The 21,671-nt window shown below is 59.3% G+C and overlaps 1 protein-coding gene across 3 annotated transcripts in view; it reads right to left on the bottom strand.

Annotated features, from left to right (window-relative positions):
* Nucleotides 1-2,687: 2,687 nt before the first annotated feature.
* The window catches only part of PGAP2 (post-GPI attachment to proteins 2), a 33,609-nt gene continuing 14,625 nt past the window's right edge, over nt 2,688-21,671 (bottom strand). For 2 of the 3 annotated variants that reach the window (XM_014959882.1, XM_014959880.1), the window contains 3 exons: nt 19,453-19,559; nt 4,492-4,600; nt 2,688-2,959 (listed from right to left, as the gene is read on the bottom strand). In XM_014959882.1, coding sequence (XP_014815368.1) covers nt 2,829-2,959; nt 4,492-4,600; nt 19,453-19,559 — 347 coding nt within the window. In that variant the 3' untranslated portion in view covers nt 2,688-2,828. The remainder of the gene's footprint in view (nt 2,960-4,491; nt 4,601-19,452; nt 19,560-21,671) is intronic. The other variant, XM_014959881.1, reaches the window with a different exon arrangement.

The raw sequence follows: 21,671 nt of genomic DNA, 5'->3' as shown, positions 1-21,671 counted from the left end.
TCTTGTGTCCCATGGGAATGTCCCCAGGAGTGACTTGGACCCGTCACCCCTCGTCTTCCCCGGGGGACTCCCTCCAAAAAAGGGAGTTTCCATCCTCTCTGCAGCCACCTTTAAAGGCTGGGACGTGTGCCCAGCTCTGCCCTGACCCTTCTCGGGGCCCAACAAACCCCCTTCTCTCAGCCTTTCCCCAGGTGGCACCTTCCCCGGCTTTGGATCATCCTGGTGGCCCTTCCCTGGGCCTTCTCCAGCCCCAACCACGGTGTTTTTTGGGCAGTGGGGACACAAAACTGAGCCCCGTGTTCCAGTGCTGAGCAGAGCGGGATGGTGGCTCCTTCTCTCTCTGTGGGTGACACCCTCAGTGACACAGCCCAGTGTCCCCGAGGGGGGTTCTTGGCCACAGCAGCCCCACTGCTCGCTCACAGGGACCCCCAGGTCCCTTCCCATGGAGCTGCTCCCCAGAGGGTAGACCCCAGCCCGTCCCACAAGGCTGGGACGTGTGCCCAGCTCTGCCCTGACCCTTCTCGGGGCCCAACAAACCCCCTTCTCTCAGCCTTTCCCCAGGTGGCACCTTCCCCGGCCCCGGATCATCCTGGTGGCCCTTCCCTGGGCCTTCTCCAGCCCCAACCACGGTGTTTTTTGGGCAGTGGGGACACAAAACTGAGCCCCGTGTTCCAGTGCTGAGCAGAGCGGGATGGTGGCTCCTTCTCTCTCTGTGGGTGACACCCTCAGTGACACAGCCCAGTGTCCCCGAGGGGGGTTCTTGGCCACAGCAGCCCCACTGCTCGCTCACAGGGACCCCCAGGTCCCTTCCCATGGAGCTGCTCCCCAGAGGGTAGACCCCAGCCCGTCCCACACTCCAGGATTGTGTCCCCGGGTGTGAGACCTCCCACTTGTCCTCGTTAAGCTTCATCAAGTTCTTAAGTGACCTTAAATGACCAACCCCAGCACCCAGGGTCCGTGTCCTGCACCCCCAACCCTGACCCAACCCTGGCTGGGGGTCCCAGGAAGGGATGGGACCCACTGGTCGGACTGGGTGGCCGTGGCATAGAGTTTGCTGGGGAGCTCACAAAAATAACTGGGTGCTTTATTTCCACCTCAAACCCCGGGTGCAGACGCTGCCGGGGGACAGCACGTCACACGCCACACGCCACACGCCACACGCATGCAGGTGGGGACACACACACATGGATGGAGCCCGGCACGGCGTGGTGGGGACACTCAGAGCTGGGGACACTCAGGGATGGACACACAGATGGTGGGGACCTGCTCTGAGGTCAGCCCAGCCCTGGCTCAGGCAGGGCCACCAGCCAGGGCACCTTGGGCCACCAACCAGGGCACCTTGGGCTACCAACCAGGGCACCTTGGGCCACCAACCAGGGCACCTTGGGCCACCAGCCAGGGCACCTTGGGCTACCAGGGCACCTTGGGCTACCAACCAGGGCACCTTGGGCTACCAGGGCACCTTGGGCCACCAGCCAGGGCACCTTCGGCTACCAGCCAGGGCACCTTGGGCTACCAGGGCACCTTGGGCCACCAGCCAGGGCACCTTCGGCTACCAACCAGGGCACCTTGGGCTACCAACCAGAGCACCTTGGGCCACCAGCCAGGGCACCTTGGGCTACCAACGAGGGCACCTTGGGCTCTGCCCAAGCCCTGGGAGCATGGGGATGGTGGCTCCATTTGTAGGAAGAGCAGCTTTGGGGACCCACGTCGGTCCTTGGAGGCCCAGCGTGACATGGGGGGCACAGAGCTCCCCAAATTCCACACAACTCCCAGTGCCAACAGGCTCAGCCCTCTCCCCCTGCCCGTTCCTCTTCCAGGGAGGCTCCAGAAGGGACCCCCATGTTCTCCGAGCACAGCACCCCGCTGTCCCCTGCAAAGGATGTCACCAAGCCCTCCTGGCCCGTGGCTACGTCCCCTGCGAGCCAGGCCTGGCCATGCATGGGGAGGAGTGGAGGAGCCTGGGGACACTGCCAGCCCCCAACTGCCACCCAGCTGGCACCACCACCATGCCAGCCCCCTGTTGGAGCCCACAGATGGGGGGTCACCTCCAGTGCCCTCCTCCTGGGGTGGCAGCAGCATCGCTGGACCCCCAGCAGTTCCCTGCTCAGGCCCTACAGCACGGGGGGAGTCGTGCAGACGTCAGGGTGAGGACTTCCAGCACCATCCCACTCCTCCTTCCTCCCCAAACTGGGCTGGAACTGGGGGCACAGCACCCCTGGCAGCACCCGTGGCTTGCTGGGGTCCTGGGGGGGCTTTTGGGAAAGGCAGAGCAGGAGAGTGTGGATGCTCTTGGCATCTGCTGTGCCCCGTCTGTCCCCCTGAACCTTCGGAGACACGAGTGCTGCCTTGAGCTTCGAGGTCCAAAAGGCCACCAAAAGCCCTTTTTGAGGGACCCCCCCCCCAAGGCTGGAGGAGGAACCGTGAGACCACCCAGGCAAAGCAGGGGCAGGGCAAGGCTGCCCCCCGCCCCGTGCCCCGATGCCAGGAGCAGAATCCTGCTCTGCCCAGAGGAGCATCATCCAAAGACACAGGTACCTGCCCCCCTCTTCTGTCCTCCTGCCCATCCCAGTAGCCAGCAGGTAGCCAGGGCAGGGGGTACTGGCTTCAGGGGTCCCCAGTAAAAGCCCCCAGCTTTTGAGAGCTCCAGGCACAGCCTGGCACCATCCACAGACACTTGTGGGGCTCAAGACTCCAGGAGGATCCTTGTGGCAGCTCCGTGGCAAACGCCCTGGTCCCGGCCCTGGGCCAAAAGGAGGGGGAAGGGGCTTCTCTGCCTCCCCCCCAAGGGAAGGGCAGCCCCCGCCTGGCACCGCCCCCACGCCGGCTTAGAAGTGCTTGTCCTCCAGCAGAGAGCTCACCACCAGCTCCTTGTTGCCGAAGTCCCAGAAGGCAGTCATGTGGAAGGCCATGTTGGAGAGGACGACCAGGTACTCCAGGAAGGCGAAGATGGTGTACACTGGGGGAGGAAAGGTGGACAATGAGGGGAAACTGCAGCCAGATCGGCCCCAGGAACCAGGGGGTCTCCTGGGGAACCTCCCTGGGGTGGCAGGGCATGGGGGGGGTGGTGGGATCCCCTGCTTGACCCGTGAGGGAGAAGGGAGAAGGGAGAAGGGAGAAGGAGAAGGGAGGAGAAGATGGAAGGGAGAAGATGGAAGGGAGAAGGGAGAAGGCGAAGAAGAAGGGAAAAGGAGAAGAAGGAGGAGAGGGAGGAGGAGAAGGAAAAGGAGGAGAAGGAGAAGGTGAAGGAGAAGGGAGAAGGAGAAGAAGGAAAAGATAGGAGAAGGGAAGAAGGAGAGGAGAAGGAGAGGAGAAGAAGGAGAAGGAGAAGGAGAAGGAGAAGGAGAAGGAGAAGGAGAAGGAGAAGGAGAAGGGAGAAAGAAGGAGATGGGAGAAGGGAGCAGGAGAAGGGAGAAGGATAAGGATAAGGATAAGGATAAGGATAAGGATAAGGATAAGGAGAAGGAGGATAAGGATAAGGATAAGGATAAGGAGAAGGAGAAGGAGAAGGAGAAGAAGGAGAAGGAAAAGGAGAAGGAGAAAGAGAAGGAGAAGGGAAGAAGGAGAGGAGAAGGAGAAGGAGGATAAGGATAAGGATAAGGATAAGGAGAAGGAGAAGGAGAAGGAGAAGGGAGAAGAAGGAGAAGGGAGAAGAAGGAGGAAATAGGAGAAGGGAGAAGGAGAAGGATATGAGAGAAGAGAGAAGGGAGAAGGAGAAGTGAGATGGGAGAAGGGAGCAGGAGAAGGGAGATGGGCACCATCCCTCCCTCCTGGGGGAGCTCTCCTGGCCTCTGGCTGGGATTTGGCAGGGAAAGTGTCCCCCTGGTCCCTTCCCCACCTGCACCCCCCAGGCAGAGCTGAGAGGGATCCAGGGGGGACACACCAGAGCCCTGCCCCAAGGGAAGAAGGAGAAGGAGAAGGAGAAGGGGAAGGAGAAGGAGATAAGGAGGAGAAGAAGGAGAAGGAGAAGAAGGGAAAAGAAGGAGAAGGAGAAGTGAGATGGGAGAAGGGAGCAGGAGAAGGGAGATGGGCACCATCCCTCCCTCCTGGGGGAGCTCTCCTGGCCTCTGGCTGGGATTTGGCAGGGAAAGTGTCCCCCTGGTCCCTTCCCCACCTGCACCCCCCCAGAGTTGAGCTGAGAAAAAGGAGAGGAGAAGGAGAAGGAGGATAAGGATAAGGATAAGGATAAGGAGAAGGAGAAGGAGAAGGAGAAGGGAGAAGAAGGAGAAGGGAGAAGAAGGAGGAAATAGGAGAAGGGAGAAGGAGAAGGATATGAGAGAAGAGAGAAGGGAGAAGGAGAAGTGAGATGGGAGAAGGGAGCAGGAGAAGGGAGATGGGCACCATCCCTCCCTCCTGGGGGAGCTCTCCTGGCCTCTGGCTGGGATTTGGCAGGGAAAGTGTCCCCCTGGTCCCTTCCCCACCTGCACCCCCCAGGCAGAGCTGAGAGGGATCCAGGGGGGACACACCAGAGCCCTGCCCCAGCCCCCTTACCTCCGGGGCCACAGTACCAGTTGTGGTGGAAGTAGACGCACACGGCAAACGCAAAGGTGATGAAGGTGAAGAAGAAGAGCAGCTGCTTCCACTTGTAGGACTTGCGCTCCTGGAAGAGGCCAAGAGCTGGGTCACAGCCCCCTGTCCCTCCAGCCCACGGTGCCCACCCTGTCCCTCTTGCCCAGCATGGCAGGGACACGCCAAGGCCACCAGCATCTCAACCCTCATCCCTACGGATCCTGGAGATGCTGGAGACACCTCCATCTCCATGGAAGCTCTGGGGGATACATGGGCAGGCACTGGGAGCCCCTCTGCACCCTGGCTCCTTGGGCACAGCCACTTGGGTAAGGCCCCCATGGGCCACTTTGGCCGGGCTGTGACTTGGGGACACGTTGGGGGTTCACTCCTACGTGGAGATCATAGAATCATAGAATGGTCTAGGTTGGAGGAGACCCTTGGGATCATCGAGTCCAACCATCTCCCCTACTCTACAAAGTCCTCCCCTACACCATGTCCCTCAGCACTGCATCTAAACGGCCCTTCAACACAGCCAGGGATGGGGACTCCCCCCCCTCCCTGGGCAGCCTGTTCCAATGCCCGACCACTCTTTGGGTGAAAAATTCCTTCCTCATGTTCAATCTAAACCTCCCCTGTTGGAGCTTGAAGCCATTGATAAACCAGGCTGATGCCAGGGCTCCCCATGGTAGGACATGAGGTAGCCCCAAGGCCAAGCTCCCACCCATGACTCGCTGCCACAGCCCAGTGAGGGGTGACAGGAGCAACAGGGACCTCCAGCATCATCTGACACCAACAAGCCACATGGCCACCAACCTCCTCTTCTCCAAGAGATAAACCAGGCTGATGCCAGGGCTCCCCATGGTAGGGCATGAGGTAGCCCCGAGGCCAGATCCCACCCGGGACTCGCTGCCACAGCCCAGTGAGGAGCGACAGGAGCCCCGGGGACCTCCAGCATCGTCTGACACCAACAAGCCACACGGCCACCAACAAATCACAGAATCATAGAATCATCTGGGCCCGAAGGGACCTCCAAAGGCCATCTAGTCCGACCTCCCCGCAGTCAGCAGGGACACCCCCAACTAGACCAGGTTGCCCAGGGCCTCGTCGAGCCTCTCCTTGAATATCTCCAGGGATGGGGCCTCAACCACCTCCCTGGGCAACCTGTTCCAGTGCTCCACCACCCTCACAGTGAAGAACTTTCTCCTAATCTCCAACCTAAATCTGCTTTTCTCCAGTTTAAAGCCATTACCCCTTGTTCTGTCATTGACAGCCTTTGTAAACAGGCTCTCCCTAGCCTTCTTGTAGGCCCCTTTCAATCATAGACTAATAGAATGGTTTGGGTGGGAAGGGACCTTAAAGACCATCCAGTTCCATCCAGGGACACCTCCCACCAGAGCAGGTTGCTCCAAGCCCCCTCCAACCTGCCCTTGAACCCCTCCAGGGATGGGGCAGCCACAGCTTCTTGGGGCAACCTGGGCCAGGCTCTCACCACTCTTCCAGCAAACAAGTTCTTCCCCACAGCTCAGCTCCATCTCCCCTCTTTCAGGGTCAAACCCTTCCCCCTCCTCCTAGGGCTCCCCTCCCTCCTCAAGAGTCCCTCCCCAGCTTTCCTGGAGCCCCTTGAGGGACTGGAAGGGGCTCCAAGGTGTCCCCGGAGCCTTCTCTTCTCCAGGCTGTGGGTTTGAACAACATCTGAAGAACCAACGGGGGTGACCCCGGAGGCAGGAGGACCCAGGATGGTGCTGGGACGCACAGGGGGGCCCCAAGCAGCTCCCCAAAGACGGGCCAACGGCTCTACCAGACAGTAGATCCTCCAGCTGCGGATGGGGGGGCTGCAGGTGGCCCTGTCTCCCCCCACCCCCAGCTCCGGGCGATGCCCAACGGCCCCGGTGGGTGCGGGGAATTCACCCGGTGTGCGCAGGCGGGGGCCGCCGGCACCGCACCCCCTCGCTCGCAACCGCGCCGGGGAGGAGGAGGAGGAGGAAAACCACATGAAGGGTTGGCAGCAGCGCTGGAGACATCACACGAGCAGCCTTTGGCACCAGAGTTGGGGGGGCCCCCCCCCCCCAGCACCACCTCCAACAGCACAACAGGCCCCCAGCAACGCAGTGTCCGCACCCCCCCAGCGAAGGGGGCAGGTGAGGGGCCAGCCCTTAACTCCAAATTGGGGTCCACCAACCCACCGCCCCATCCAGACCCTGCCTGGCACCCCTCCCAGTGTCCCCCCCCCAAGAAGCCATGGTGGGTACCAGCTCCAGCCCCTTCCCATCTGTCTCCCATCACCATGAGCATCATGGAGAAAGGATCCCTCTTTCAGGGTCAAACCCTTCCCCCTCCTCCTAGGGCTCCCCTCCCTCATCAAGAGTCCCTCCCCACCTTTCCTGGAGCCCCTTTAGGGACTGGAAGGGGCTCCAAGGTCTCCCCAGAGCCTTCTCCTCTCCAGGCTGAACCCCCCAACTCTCTCAGCCCCCCCTCCCAGCAGAGGGGCTCCAGCCCCCCCAGCATCTCCGGGGCCTCCTCTGGCCCCATCCAACAGCTCCATGTCCTTCTGCTGGTGGTGGCCCCACAGCTGGAGGCAGCACTGGGCGGGGGGTGTCCTGGGGGGAGTGGGGAGCCCCTATGGCCACGGAACCCCAAACAGTGGCCAAACACCACAGAGGACAATGGTGACACCCCAATATCTCCATCCCAGCGCAGGGTGGCAAACAGTGGGGTGGGAAGGGGGGGGTCAGCCCCACAGACAGGGGCCGGGGATGCCACAGCACGGCCCAGACACGGGCTGTTATTCCTGTTTCTGTGTGGGAGGGGAATTTCCCCCCTCGTCTGACGTTTCACGTGAGGGAGAAAAAAAAAACAACAAAAACCCCTCCATTTTCAGGGACTGCTGAGAAAGAAGGAAAATTTAAATTGCCCCATCAAACTTTCCATTACCCCCCGGAAAGTTGCCGAGAGCACAAACAGGTCACGGCAGGGAGGAGGAGGAAAACCCAGAGAGGAAGAAACGGCCTCGCCGTCGCCTTCGCCATGGGGGGGGACGTGGGGCCGACGCCGCCGTCATGGGGGCCCGGGCCAGGTCCTTTGCTGCTGGGTGTCTCTCCAGTGGGACCCTCCGGAGCGGGGCTCGGTGCAGGCAGCCCCCTGCCCGTGGGGTGGGGAGAGCAGCGGTGCCAACCCCAGGGGTTAAATAACACCGAGCTGCCGGGGCCCTGGCTTTTATGTAAAGTTTCACACCGGAAAAGCGGGTCAGAAACAGCCTTGTTTTCATCCAAGGTCCCGCGGCGGCGGCGGAAACGGTTACGAAGCTGCAAAAGCGGAGGCCGGGGCCTGGGCTCCTCACGGGGAAGGTGAGGGGTTCCTCGCTGTGCTCCCCTGCACAGCACTGTGTCATCATCATCATCATCATCATCATCATGGAATCACCAGTGAGGGGTTCCTCGCTGTGCTCCCCTGCACGGTGTGTCATCATCATCATCATGGAATCATCATGGAATGGTTTGGGTGGGAAGGGACCTTAAAGACCATCCAGTGCCACCCCCTGCCCTGGGCAGGGACACCTCCCACCAGAGCAGGTTGCTCCAAGGCCCCTCCAACCTGCCCTTGAACCCCTCCAGGGATGGGGCAGCCACAGCTTCTCCACACAACCTGGGCCAGGCTCTCACCACCCTCCCACCAAACAAGTTCTTCCCCACATCTCAGCTCCATCTCCCCTCTTTCAGGGTCAAACCCTTCCCTCTTGTCCTAGGGCTCCCCTCCCTCATCAAGAGTCCCTCCCCAGCTTTCCTGGAGACCCCTGAGGGACTGGAAGGGGCTGGAAGGTCTCCCCGGAGCCTTCTCTTCTCCAGGCTGAACCCCCCAACTCTCTCAGCCCCCCCTCCCAGCAGAGGGGCTCCAGCCCTCCCAGCATCTCTGTGGCCTCCTCTGGAGCTGGATGCAGCACTTGGTGGGGGGTGTCTCCCCAGAGCGGAGCAGAGGGGCAGAATCCCCCCCTGGCCCTGCTGGCCACGGGGCTGGGGATGCAGCCCAGGATGTGGGGGGCTTTCTGGGCTGCCAGCCCATGTTGATGGCTCATGTTGAGCTTCTCATCCACCATTCTCATCTGGATACCCCTGCAGGGCTGGGGCAGAAGGATGATGTAGGGGGCAGAGGGAGGAGGGGCAGAAGGATGAGGTAGGGGGCAGAGGGATGGGGGGCAGAAGGATGATGCCCAGGCAGAGAGACAGGGGGGCAAGAGGATGATGTAGGGTCAGAGGGATGGGGGGCAGAGGGATGATGCAGGTTTAAGGGATGATGTGGGGGCAGAGGATGCAGCCAGGTCACTGCCATCCTTGGCCACCAGCCCCAAGGAGTGGCCACCCAAGAATGAGGTGCTCCAAGCCCAGCTGGAGTCAGGTTCCCCCCCCACCAGGCCCTTGCTGGGGGCTACTGGGCTGGCAGGGCTGCAGCTGGCAACGCTCAGCTGCCAACCCCGGCTTCGCAATTTCCTCCAGGACACCCGGTGTCCCCTGCAAACCTCTCCAGTGACACACAGCCCCCCTCCCCGAGCCACCCCCGCCCCTGGCCGGGTGCGTGTCTGGCCCAGAAAACCACAGGCAAATTATATTTAGCCCCGTCAGCTCGCAGGGGCTGAGCCCAGGCACGTTCCCCGTGCACACAAAGGTGAGGCAGGAGCCCAGATGATCATAGAATCATACAATGGTTTGGGTGGGAAGGGACCTTAAATCCAGTTCCATCCAGGGACACCTCCCACCAGAGCAGGTTGCTCCAAGCCCCCTCCAACCTGGCCTTGAACCCCTCCAGGGATGGGGCAGCCACAGCTTCTCCACCCAACCTGGGCCAGGCTCTCACCACCCTCCCACCAAACAAGTTCTTCCCCACAGCTCAGCTCCATCTCCCCTCTTTCAGGGTCAAACCCTTCCCCCTCCTCCTAGGGCTTTTGTGGTCCCCTCCCCGGGGCTTCAGCAGCTCCTGCTCCAGCAGCACGAGCAGAAATGGCTTAAGGAGGGATGAGGTGGGGACAGGAGCGGCCACAGAGAGGAGCAAGCCCAGGTGCTGGTGGGTCTCCCCGTGGTTTGCACCCCAACATCACCTCTGCCTCCCCACGGGCTGCAGGAGGTGCTTTCTGGAAGCCACCAACCCGGTGGCACAGCCTGGGCTGCTGAGGGACACAGCCCCAGTGCTGGTGGCACAGCAGGACCCGGCTCCACTGATGGCCCTGAAGGAGCTGCTGGCCCGGTGGCCACCTCATAGATTCACAGAATCACAGAATCTTCTAGGTTGGAAGGGATCTTAAAGATCATCTTGTCCAACCCTCAACCCAACTGACAAAAATAGACACCCACCCAACAAACAAGGAGCATCATCACTAAACCAGACCTCCCAGCACTACATCAACCCGTCTTTTGAACACCTCCAGGGATGGGGCCTCCACCACCTCCCTGGGCAGCCCATTCCAATGGCTGATGACCCCTTTCGGTGAAAAAATGTTTCCTAATATCCAGCCTGAACCTCCCCTGGGGCAACTTGAGGCCATTTCCTCTTGTCCTGTCGCCTGTGACTTGAGAAAAGAGACCGACCCCCACCTCTCTACACCCTCCTTTCAGGGAGTTGGAGAGAGCAAGAAGGTCTCCCCTCAGCCTCCTCTTCTCCAGGCTGAAGAACCCCAGCTCCCTCAGCCTCTCCTCATCAGACTTATTCTCCAGACCCCTCACCAGCTTTGTTGCCCTTCTCTGGACCCGCTCCAGCCCCTCAATGTCTTTTTTATGGTAGGGGGCCCAAAACTGGACACAGCACTCGAGGTGAGGCATGTCCCCCGGCCGAAACGCAGCCGCTGGTGACTCCGGGACAAGGAAGGGGGGGGGAAGGGGGTGGTGGAAATAATGTTTGCAAACAAGAAGTGAAACCGCTCTGCTTGGCTGCCTGGCTCATCATCTCGGCTGCGGCAGAGCCAGCTGTGGAGGGGGGTGGTTTAAAGGGTGCACAGCTGGACAGGAGCAGAGACACGCTGGCCACCGAGGGTGACACCACAACCAGCCACGGCCAAGGACCACGGGCTGGGCGACCACTCCAGGGCTAGAGGCTCTCCAGCTCCATTTCCCTTTTCCCCCCTCATGTTCTACCCTTCCCCTCCTCCTCTCTTCTCTCTCTCTTCTCTCTCTCTTCTCTCCCTTCCCTTCCCTTCCCTTCCCTTCCCTTCCCTTCTCTTCTCTTCTCCTCCCTCCTGCAGAGCTCGATTTTTTTCCTTTCTCTCACCCTTTTGCCACCTTGCAGCTGGAACCAGCCTCTACTTCCCCATCACGGACAAGTTCCCCAGCACCTTCCTGCCTTTGCAGAAAAAACTGGTTGCAACACGAGCCCCCGACAACGACTGAGGCCGGGCTTTTGCAAGACCAATTCCTGTCACTCACGCGCCGAAAACTCACAGAATCACAGAATCTTCTAGGTTGGAAGGGACCTTCAAGATCATCTTGTCCAACCGTCAACCCAACTGACAAAAATAGACACCCACACAACAAACAAGGAGCATCATCACTAAACCAGACCTCCCAGCACTACATCAACCCGGCTTTTGAACACCTCCAGGGATGGTGCCTCCACCACCTCCCTGGGCAGCCCATTCCAATGGCTGAGAACCCTTTCAGTGAAAAAATGTTTCCTAATACCCAGCCTGAACCTCCCCTGGCGCAACTTGAGGCCATTTCCTCTCGTCCTGTCACCTGTGACTTGAGAGAAGAGACCGACCCCCACCTCTCTACACCCTCCTTTCAGGGAGTTGTAGAGAGCAATAAGGTCTCCCCTCAGCCTCACAGCACTCAAGGTGAGGCCTCACCAGTGCCCAGTACAGGGGGACCATCACCTCTTGGGCCCTACTTGCCACGCTGTTCCTGACACAGGCCAGGATGCTGGTGGCTTTCTTGGCCACCTGGGCACACTGCTGGCTCCTGTTCAGCCCACAGGCCACCAACACCCCCAGGAAACTCCAGCAAACCTGGGGGTGTTTCACTCCCTCCCCGGCAGCGCTGAAATAACCCGTGTCAGAGACGGGGCTTGAGAAGGTCTCTGCTGGCCCCATCCTCCTTCCCCAGCCCTGCTGTGGGTCCCCCAAGGGGGCTCTGCACGGACCCCCCGCTCCCTTCTCCTGGGTCCTCCAGCAAACCTGGGGTGTTTCACTCCCTCCCCGGCAGCGCTGAAATAACCCGTGTCAGAGACGGGGCTTGAGAAGGTCTCTGCTGGCCCCATCCTCCCTCCCCAGCCCTGCTGTGGGTCCCTCACGGGGGCTCTGCACGGACCCCCCGCTCCCTCCTCCTGGGTCCATCCTTCCATGGAGGATGGACCTCGCGTGGAGCTTGCTCCAGGTCCCAGGTTTGGCCCTGGAGATGGTCACAAGTTTAGTCCTGGAGAACCTCAACCTCCCTGGGGACCCTCGGTGGCTTCCTCTGCTGAAGAGGAGGGAAGGATGGGACACCGTGGGACCCAGCTCCCTCAGCCTGTCCTTGGAGCAGAGGTGCTCCATCCCCCTGATCATCCTCGTGGCCCTCCTCTGGACCCTCTCCATCAGGTCCATGGCCTTCTTCTATTGAGGGCTCCAGACCTGCACACAACACTCCAGGTGAGGTCTCACCAGAGCAAAGTGGCAGAATCACCTCTCTGGACCTTCCATGGAGGATGGACCTCGCTTGGAGCTTGCTCCAGGTCCCAGGTTTGGCCCCAGAGACAGTCCCAGGTTTAGTCCTGGAGAACCTCAACCCACCTGGGGACCCTCGGTGGGGCTTCCTCTGCTGAAAAGGAGAGAAGGATGGGACACCGTGGGACAACTCGTCCCCCTCGTCCATCCCCTCTTGCCACCACCAGCTGCAGGGTTGGGGGGAGCAAAGGTGAACGAAAAGCCCCCCCAACTGACACGAAGGGAGCCAGAACCCGTCCCCGAGATGCCGTGACCCACAGGAAGAGATCACTTGGGCCTCGTGAGCCCAACTTCTCCCTGTTCCTGCTGAGGCCGGCAGTTCCCACTGCCCGCTGGCCTCGGAGGATGTGGTGGTGGCACCGGGCTCGCCGCGGCCTCGTGCCACCCCTCCTGCCCAGCCAGGCAAGCCATGGGGACTGCTGGAGCTGGGCCAAGCCCACCGGTGGCCCTGCTGGCCTCAGGAAGTGGGTGTGCAGCCCGAGGGACCCCAACAGCGGGATGAGCCCCAGGAGACCCTGACCCTGGAGGAGCTGTGGCCCCGTGGGAGCGACCCACAGCAGGAACCTGTGAGAGGGGATTCTGCCACTTTCCTCTGCTCTGGTGAGACCTCACCTGGAGTATTGTGTGCAGGTCTGGAGCCCTCAATAGAAGAAGGACATGGACCTGATGGAGAGGGTCCAGAGGAGGGCCACGAGGATGATCAGGGGGATGGAGCACCTCTGCTCCAAGGACAGGCTGAGGGAGCTGGGGTTGTTCAGCCTGGAGAAGAGGAGGCTCCGGGGAGACCTAATAGCAGCCTTCCAGTACCTGAGGGGGCCTGCAGGAAGGCTGGGGAGAACCTGTTTAGAAAGGCCTGCAGTGACAGGACGAGGGGCAATGGCTTCAAGCTGGAGGGGAACTGGTTTAGACTGGAGATGAGGAGAGGGTTCTTCACCGTGAGGGTGGTGGAGCACTGGAACAGGTTGCCCAGGGAGGTGGTTGAGGCCCCTTCCCTGGAGATATTCAAGGTGAGGCTCGACGAGGCCCTGGGCAACCTGGTCTAGTTGGGGGTGTCCCTGCTGACTGCAGGGGGGTGGGACTAGACGACCTTTGGAGGTCCCTTCTGGCCTGGACAACTCTATGATTCTACGATTCTATGAACCCAACCGGCAGATCACGGGACCCCGATGGAGAGACAAGGGGAGATCTGCAGAGGGATGATAAGGAGGACCATCTGCTTATCAAGGGATGCCACCGGTGGCCACGGGGCAAGCCCTGGACCTGCTTCGCCCAGACACATCCCACCCGAGGGCCCTGCCGCCATCGCGGCATCTTCCTCTTCGCAGGAACCGACTGGTGGCCCTGGCTCTTCGGGCGACAGCTCCATCTGCTGACACACGGCAGGGGAGGACCAGCCCCAGCTCCAGGTCGGCACCAGCCTCAAAGAGGTCCCCTCTGTCCACAGGGAGACACCCAGCTTTGGAGGGGAGGACCATGCACCCCTGCAGGAATCTCCTCTCCATCAGCAGGGAAGTTCCAGGATGGGAGGAGGAAGGTCACAGCAGGGGAGTTTGGAACTAGATGATCTTTAAGGTCCCTTCCAACCCAAACCATCCTGTGATTCTAAGACATGCCAGATGGTGGCATGTTCATCCAGGTCACCACCATGCTCCCCCGTCCTTCCACCCAGGGACCTGCCCTGGTCAACACATCTTCAGATTAGGAGAGGGTTCTTCACTGTGAGGGTGGTGGAGCACTGGAACAGGTTGCCCAGGGAGGTGGTTGAGGCCCCTTCCCTGGAGATATTCAAGGTGAGGTTCGACGAGGCCCTGGACAACCTGGTCTAGTTGGGGGTGTCCCTGCAGACTGTGGGGAGGTGGGACTAGATGGCCTTTGGAGGTCCCTTCTGGCCTGGGCAATTCTATGATTCTATGATTCATAGGAGGCAAATGAGGACAGGATGAGAGAGTTGGGGGGTTCAGCCTGGAGAAGAGAAGGCTCCGGGGAGACCTTGGAGCCACTTCCAGTCCCTCAAGGTGTGGGGGGGCTCCAGGAAAGCTGGGGAGGGACTCTGGATGAGGGAGGGGAGCCCTAGGAGGAGGGGGAAGGGTTTGACCCTGAAAGAGGGGAGATTTACATTGGACAGCTTCTCGGGGCAACCTGGGCCAGGGTCTCACCACCCTCACGGTGAAAAATTTCTCCCGAATATCTCATCAAAATCTCCCCTCTTCCAGTTTGAAGCCATTACCCCTCATCCTGTCACTACATGCCCTTGTAAAAAGTCCCTCCCCAGCTTTCCTGGAGCCTCTTTAGGGACTGGAAGGGGCTCCAAGGTCTCCCTGGAGCCTTCTCTTCTCCAGGCTGAACCCCCCCAACTCTCTCAGCCCCCCCTCCCAGCAGAGGGTCTCCAGCCCTCCCAGCATCTCCGGGGCCTCCTCTGGCCCCATCCAGCAGCTCCGTGTCATAGAATCATAGAGTGGTTTGGGTTGGAAGGGACCTTAAAGATCATCGAGTTCCAACCCCCCTGCCATGGGCAGGGACATCTCCCACTAGAGCAGGTTGCTCCAAGCCCCATCCAGCCTGGCCTTGAACCCCTCCAGGGATGTCCTTCTGATGGTGGTGGCCCCAGAGCTGGAGGCAGCACTGGGGGTCGGGGTGGGGAGGGGTCTCCCCAGAGCATAGCAGAAGGGCAGAATCCCCTTCCTCACCCTGCTGGGGATGCAGCCCAGGGTGCAGGGGGGTTTCTGGGCTGCCAACACACGTTGCCCTGGCACGAAGGTGGGAGAAACCCACCCGAATTACCAGCAGAGGCACACCAGATGTTCTGAGCAGGCTCCTCACCTTCCTGACCCCATCCCCTGGCTCTGATGGCTCAGGGACGTGTTACACACGAGCTCTCTGCCTGCACGGGGACGTTCCCTGAAAGGAGGGTGTAGAGAGGTGGGGGTCGGTCTCTTTTCTCAAGTCACAGGCGACAGGACAAGAGGAAATGGCCTCAAGTTGCCCCAGGGGAGGTTCAGGCTGGATATTAGGAAACATTTTTTCACTGAAAGGGTTCTCAGCCCTTGGAATGGGCTGCCCAGAGAGGTGGTGGAGGCCCCATCCCTGGAGGTGTTCAAAAGCCGGGTTGATGTAGTGCTGGGAGGTCTGGTTTAGTGATGATGCTCCTTGTTTGTTGTGTGGGTGTCTATTTTTGTCAGTTAGGTTGGCAGTTGGACAAGATGATCTTTAAGGTCCCTTCCACCCTAGAAGATTCTGTGATTCTGTGTGCCCACCACCATCGGGGCATGTGGGCTCACAGCTCAGCCCGGGGAACAGCCCCCGTGCCCAGGGAACCACCAGCAGCTCTTTTTTTTGGTCCCACGAGCTGACGGCAGGACCAGCGCTGCTGCCAACACGCTGCAACCAAAATTTATTTATTTGAAAGAAATAAAGGCAGAGGCAGAGAGAGCTGCCAAGGAGGGGCTGCTGAGCTCCTCTCCGTATCGCCAGAGAGAACTGATCGCTGCCAGAGAGAGGGGAACCCCAGGACCTCCAGAAGTCCCTTTTGTAGGGAATCTTGCAGCCAAACAACCACTGGAAGCTTCTTTTCCAGGTCTCTGAAATAAGGGGATGGGGTCGGTGAAGTGTCCAAAGGGGCCAATAAAGAGCCACGATGGAGGAGGAGCCTTGGCAAGATGCTGTGTAAGCATCAGAGCAGCCCCTCAGGCATGGACCCTTCCCAGAGACCTGCTCCCAGCCCTCACCACCTTCCCAGCCCTGGGATAAGGGCACCCACCTCCCTGAAGGTCTCCACTTTGCAAAGCGACCACCTTCCTGGGGCAACACAGCCCAGAGAGCCTCGGGGACCCTTCCCCATTCAGTACTGGGGACTGTGAGGGTTGGACTGGGGATCAACTGGGTGAGACGCATCCTTGAGGAGCAATGGGCAGAGAGGTCCAGGGCGACCAGAGACCCTGGCAAAGCCCTTGGGACCCATCCCCATTTAGTACTGGGGATCAACTGGGTGAGATGCATCCTTGAGGAGCAATGGATGGAGAGGTCCATGAAGCCCAGAGACCCTGGCAAAGCCCTGGGGACCCTTCCCCATTTAGTACTGGGGACTGTGAGGGTTGGACTGGGGATCAACTGGGTGAGATGCATCCTTGAGGAGCAATGGACAGAGAGGTCCAGGAGCCCAGAATGCTTGGCAAAGCCCTGGGGACCCTTTCCCATTTAGTACTGGGGATCAACTGGGTGAGATGCATCCTTGAGGAGCAATGGACAGGGGTCCAGGGAGCCCAGAGACCCTGGCAAAGCCCTGGGGACCCTTCCCCATTTAGTACTGGGGATCAACTGGGTGAGACACATCCTTGAGGAGCAATGGACAGAGAGGTCCAGGGAGCCCAGAGACCCTGGCAAAGCCCTGGGGACCCTTCCCCATTTAGTACCGGGGATCAACTGGGTGAGATGTATCCTTGAGGAGCAATGGACAGAAGTCCAGGAGACCAGAGACCCTGGCAAAGCCCTGGGGACCCCTCCCCATTTAGTACTGGGGACTGTGAGGGTTGGACTGGGGACCAGCTGGATGAGACACATCCCCGAGGAGCAATGGACAGAGGTCCAGGGAGCCCAGAGACCCTGGCAAAGCCCTGGGGACCCTTCCCCATTTAGTACTGGGGATTGTGAGGGTTGGACTGGGGACCAGCTGGATGAGACACATCCCCAAGGAGCAAAGGACAGAGTGGCCCAGGGAGCCCAGAGAGCCTGGCAAAGCCCTGGGGACCCTTCCCCATTTAGTACTGGGGATCAACTGGGTGAGATGCATCCTTGAGGAGCAATGGACAGAGAGGTCCAGGAGCCCAGAATGCTTGGCAAAGCCCTGGGGACCCTTTCCCATTTAGTACTGGGGATCAACTGGGTGAGATGCATCCTTGAGGAGCAATGGACAGGGGTCCAGGGAGCCCAGAGACCCTGGCAAAGCCCTGGGGACCCTTCCCCATTTAGTACTGGGGATCAACTGGGTGAGACACATCCTTGAGGAGCAATGGACAGAGAGGTCCAGGGAGCCCAGAGACCCTGGCAAAGCCCTGGGGACCCTTCCCCATTTAGTACCGGGGATCAACTGGGTGAGATGTATCCTTGAGGAGCAATGGACAGAAGTCCAGGAGACCAGAGACCCTGGCAAAGCCCTGGGGACCCCTCCCCATTTAGTACTGGGGACTGTGAGGGTTGGACTGGGGACCAGCTGGATGAGACACATCCCCAAGGAGCAATGGACAGAGGTCCAGGGAGCCCAGAGACCCTGGCAAAGCCCTGGGGACCCTTCCCCATTTAGTACTGGGGACTGTGAGGGTTGGACTGGGGATCAACTGGGTGAGATGCATCCTTGAGGAGCAATGGACAGAGAGGTCCAGGGAGCCCAGAGACCCTGGCAAAGCCCTGGGGACCCTTCCCCATTTAGTACTGGAGATCAACTGGGTGAGATGCATCCTTGAGGAGCAATGGACAGAGAGGTCCATGAAGCCCAGAGACCCAGGAAAAGCTGAGCAGAAGCAGCTTTTCACACACAGAGTTTCAGAGCTGAAGGTCCTGCCCTGTCTGCCAGTGTCCATGGTCCAGCACTTGCCACAAACCTGTGTGGAACCAAAGCCACATCCAGGGGATGGAGCAAGAAGCCCCCCTGGACCCTCTGCCTGACCCACGGCATGACCAGTGGGTCCCTGAACCCACTGGCCCCATCATGGAGAACAAGAGCCACAGCGCAGCGACTCCCAGGGGAAAGGGATAACACAACTCTTCCTGCTGGCAGCTCTTCCTGCTTGTCAGACCAGCAACGAACCTGTGTGGAACCAAAGCTACATCCAGGGGATGGAGCCAGAAGCCCCCCTGGACCCTCTGCCTGACCCACGGCACGACCAGTGGGTCCCTGAGCCCACCGGCCCCATCATGGAGAAGAAGAGCCACAGTGCAGTGACTTGCATGGGAAAGGGATAACACAACTCTTCCTGCTGGCAGCTCTTCCTGCTTGTCAGACCAGCAAGAATCATAGAATCATAGAGTCATAGAATTGCCCAGGCTGGAAGGGACCTCCAAAGGTCATCTAGTCCGACCTCCCCGCAGTCAGCAGGGACACCCCCAACTAGACCAGGTTGCCCAGGGCCTCGTCGAGCCTCTCCTTGAATATCTCCAGGGAAGGGGCCTCAACCACCTCCCTGGGCAACCTGTTCCAGTGCTCCACCACCCTCCCAGTGAAGAACCCTCTCCTCATCTCCAGTCTAAATCTGTTCCCCTCCAGCTTGAAGCCATTGCCCCTCGTCCTGTCACTGCAGGCCTTTCTAAACAGGCTCTCCCCAGCCTTCCTGTAGGCCCCTTCAGGTACTGGAACGCCGCTATTAGGTCTCCCCGGAGCCTCCTCTTCTCCAGGCTGAACAACCCCAGCTCCCTCAGCCTGTCCTCGGAGCAGAGGTGCTCCATCCCCCTCATCATCCTTGTGGCCCTCCTCTGGACCCGCTCCATCAGGTCCATGTCCTTCTTCTATTGAGGGCTCCAGACCTGCACACAATACTCCAGGTGAGGTCTCACCAGAGCAGAGTCAAGTGGCAGAATCCCCTCTCTGGACCTGCTGGCAACGCAGCTTTTGATGCAGCCCAGGATGGGATTGACCTTCTGGGCTGCAAGTGCCCACTGCCTGCTCATGTCCAGCTTCTCCTCCACCAGCACCCCCAAGTCCCTTTCCTCAGGGCTGCTTTCCAATCCCTCACCCCCCAGTTTGTATTGGTGGTGAGGATTGTTCTGGCCCAGGTGCAGAACCTTGCACTTGTTCTTGTTGAACCTCATGAGGTTCACCTGGGCCCACCTCTCCAGCCTGTCCAGGTCCTTTTGGATGACATCCCATCCCTCAGGTGTATCGACACCACCACACAGCTTGGTATCGTCCGCAAGCTCCTGGTTCTCCAGCACAGAGAAGCCAATTTTCGGGTCAGAAACAGGCAACCTGAGGCAAGAAGAGGCCAACCAGCACACCCCACCCGCAGGGACACCGACGGGGCGCTTTTCAAATGTCAGCTCTGAGTGAAAACCAGAATTTTGGGAATCAACAGATTCCTCCCCACTTGGTTTTGCTAAACCAGGAATTTTCGGCGACCATGTTGTTCCACCTGGTTGGTGAGATGAACTCCATGAGCACCCTGTGATGGCCATTCCCCAAGGGAGTGACAGCCGAAGCCCTCCACCGCCAGCCGAGAGCCCCCTCCCCGGCGCCCAGAGCCCCACAGAGAGAAGGAAGGGAAAGTTTTCTGTACCTCGGGACTTACTGTGTGTTTCTTCGTCATTCTCCAGAGGATGCAGGTCAGGAGCATGTGGCCCAGGGCCGACGTGATGAAGACGATGAAGGCATTTTCGTGGATTGCTGAATCAACAAGACAAGGGGGTTCCCGTTAAATCGGAGCCGAGAGGAGAAGGGGGATGCAAAAGGACAGGGTTTGGGAGGGTGAGGGACTGCTTTCTGCAGGATGTGGCTCTGCCAGGAGTCCCAGCACCCAGGAGATGCTGTGTCACATAGGGTTGGCAGGGACCTCTGGAGATCATCTCGTCCAACCCCCTGCCAGAGCAGGGCCACCCAGAGCAGGTCCCACAGGAACATGTCCAGGGGGCTTTTGAATGTCTCCAGAGAAGGAGGCTCCACCACCTCCCTGGGCAGCCTCTGCCAGGGCTCTGCCACCCTCACAGGAAAGAAGTTCCTCCTCATGTTGAGGTGGAACTTCTCATGTTCAAGTCTGTGCCCATTTCCTCTTGTCCTGTCACTGGGCACCACTGAAAAAAGACCAGCCCCATCCTCCTGACACCCACCCTTGAAGGATTTAGAGGTGTTGATCAGATCCCCCCTCAGCCTTCTCTTCTCCAGACTAAAAAGCCCCAAGTCCCTCAGCCTTTCCTCCTAAGGGAGATGCTCCAGGTGTCCCTGAGACCAGGGTCTTTGCAGGAGGGTGTTTATGTGCTCCAGCCCCTGGTCCAAGAACTCTCCATGACTCCACACAACTGTAAAACCTCAGGCACCCTCCAGAGCAGCTCAGCGTCATCCCGCGTGTTCTAGGGATGGGGAAACTGAGGCACAGAGGGCAGTTTGCACCTTGAGCCACTCCAAGATCCACACAGGGCCATCTCAGAATCATAGAATGGTTTGGGTTGGAAGGGACCTCAAAGATCATCGAGTTCCAACCCCCCTGCCCTGGGCAGGGACACCTCCCACCAGAGCAGGTTGCTCCAAGCCCCCTCCAACCTGGCCTTGAACCCCTCCAGGGATGGAGCATCCACAGCTTCTCTGGGCAACCTGTTCCAGTGTCTCACCACCCTCACAGGAATTAATTTCTTTCTGGCATCCACTCTAAATCTCCCCTCTTCCAATTTAAAACCGTTACCCCTTGTCCTGTCACTGCACTCCCTGACAAAGAGTCCCTCCCCTTGTCAGGAAGTTTAGTTTAGGAAGTGTAGTTCCTTGTCAGGAATCTTCTGGCCTCCTGCACTATTTACCTGCCAATTAACAGCTCTCATCAGCCCCGAGGCCATCTCTCCTGTGCCACTGAACGAGCACAGATTTAGGGTCAGGCTGGAAACGCAGCGAGAGGAAAATTAAACCAGAGCAGCTCACGAAGCCCCGACGCCCCACACTAACAGGTAATTAGTGACAGAACGAGAGGGAACGGCTTCAAGCTCCAACAGGGCAGGTTTAGATTGAACATTAGGAAGGAATTTTTCACCCAAAGAGTGGTCGGGCATTGGAACAGGCTGCCCAGGGAGGGGGTGGAGTCCCCATCCCTGGCTGTGTTTAAGGGCCGTTTAGATGCAGTGCTGAGGGACATGGTGTAGGGGAGGACTTTGTAGAGTAGGGGAGATGGTTGGACTCGATGATCCCAAGGGTCTCTTCCAACCTCAATGATTCTATGATTTTCACATGAGGGCTTGTTTCTCCAGGTTGGGAATTCAGCCCGTGGCTCTGGTCCTGGAGAAAAGGCCAGGAAACGAGCTTCATCTACCTGGACTTCTGCAAAGCATTTGACACTGTCCCACACGACATCCTGGTCTCAAAATTGGAAACCCATGGATTCCATGGATGGACCACTTGGTGGATAAGGAGCTGGCTGGATGGCTGCACCCAAAGGGTTGTGGTCAACGGCTCAATGTCCAGGTGGTGGCCAGTAAGGAGTGGTGTTCCTCAGGGGTCCATACTGGGACCAGTACTATTGAACATCTTTGTTGGAGACATGGACAGTGGGATAGAGTGCACCCTCAGCAAGTTTGCTGATGACACCAAGCTCGGTGGCGCAGTTGACACACTGGAGGGAAGGGGTGCCATCCAGAGGGACCTGGACAGGCTGGAGAGGTGAGCTCGTGCAAATGGCATGAGGTTCAACCAAGCCAAGTGCAGGGTCCTGCACCTGGGACGTGGCAACCCTAGGCACAAATCCAGGTTGGGTGGAGAATGGCTGGAGAGCAGCCCTGAGGAGAAGGACTTGGGGGTGTT

Source organism: Calidris pugnax, unplaced genomic scaffold (genome assembly GCF_001431845.1).
Source record: "Calidris pugnax isolate Ruff unplaced genomic scaffold, ASM143184v1 scaffold378, whole genome shotgun sequence".
Classification (NCBI taxonomy): domain Eukaryota; kingdom Metazoa; phylum Chordata; class Aves; order Charadriiformes; family Scolopacidae; genus Calidris; species Calidris pugnax.
Note: the sequence above shows the minus strand (reverse complement) of the source record. Positions and strands in the feature narration are given on the sequence as shown.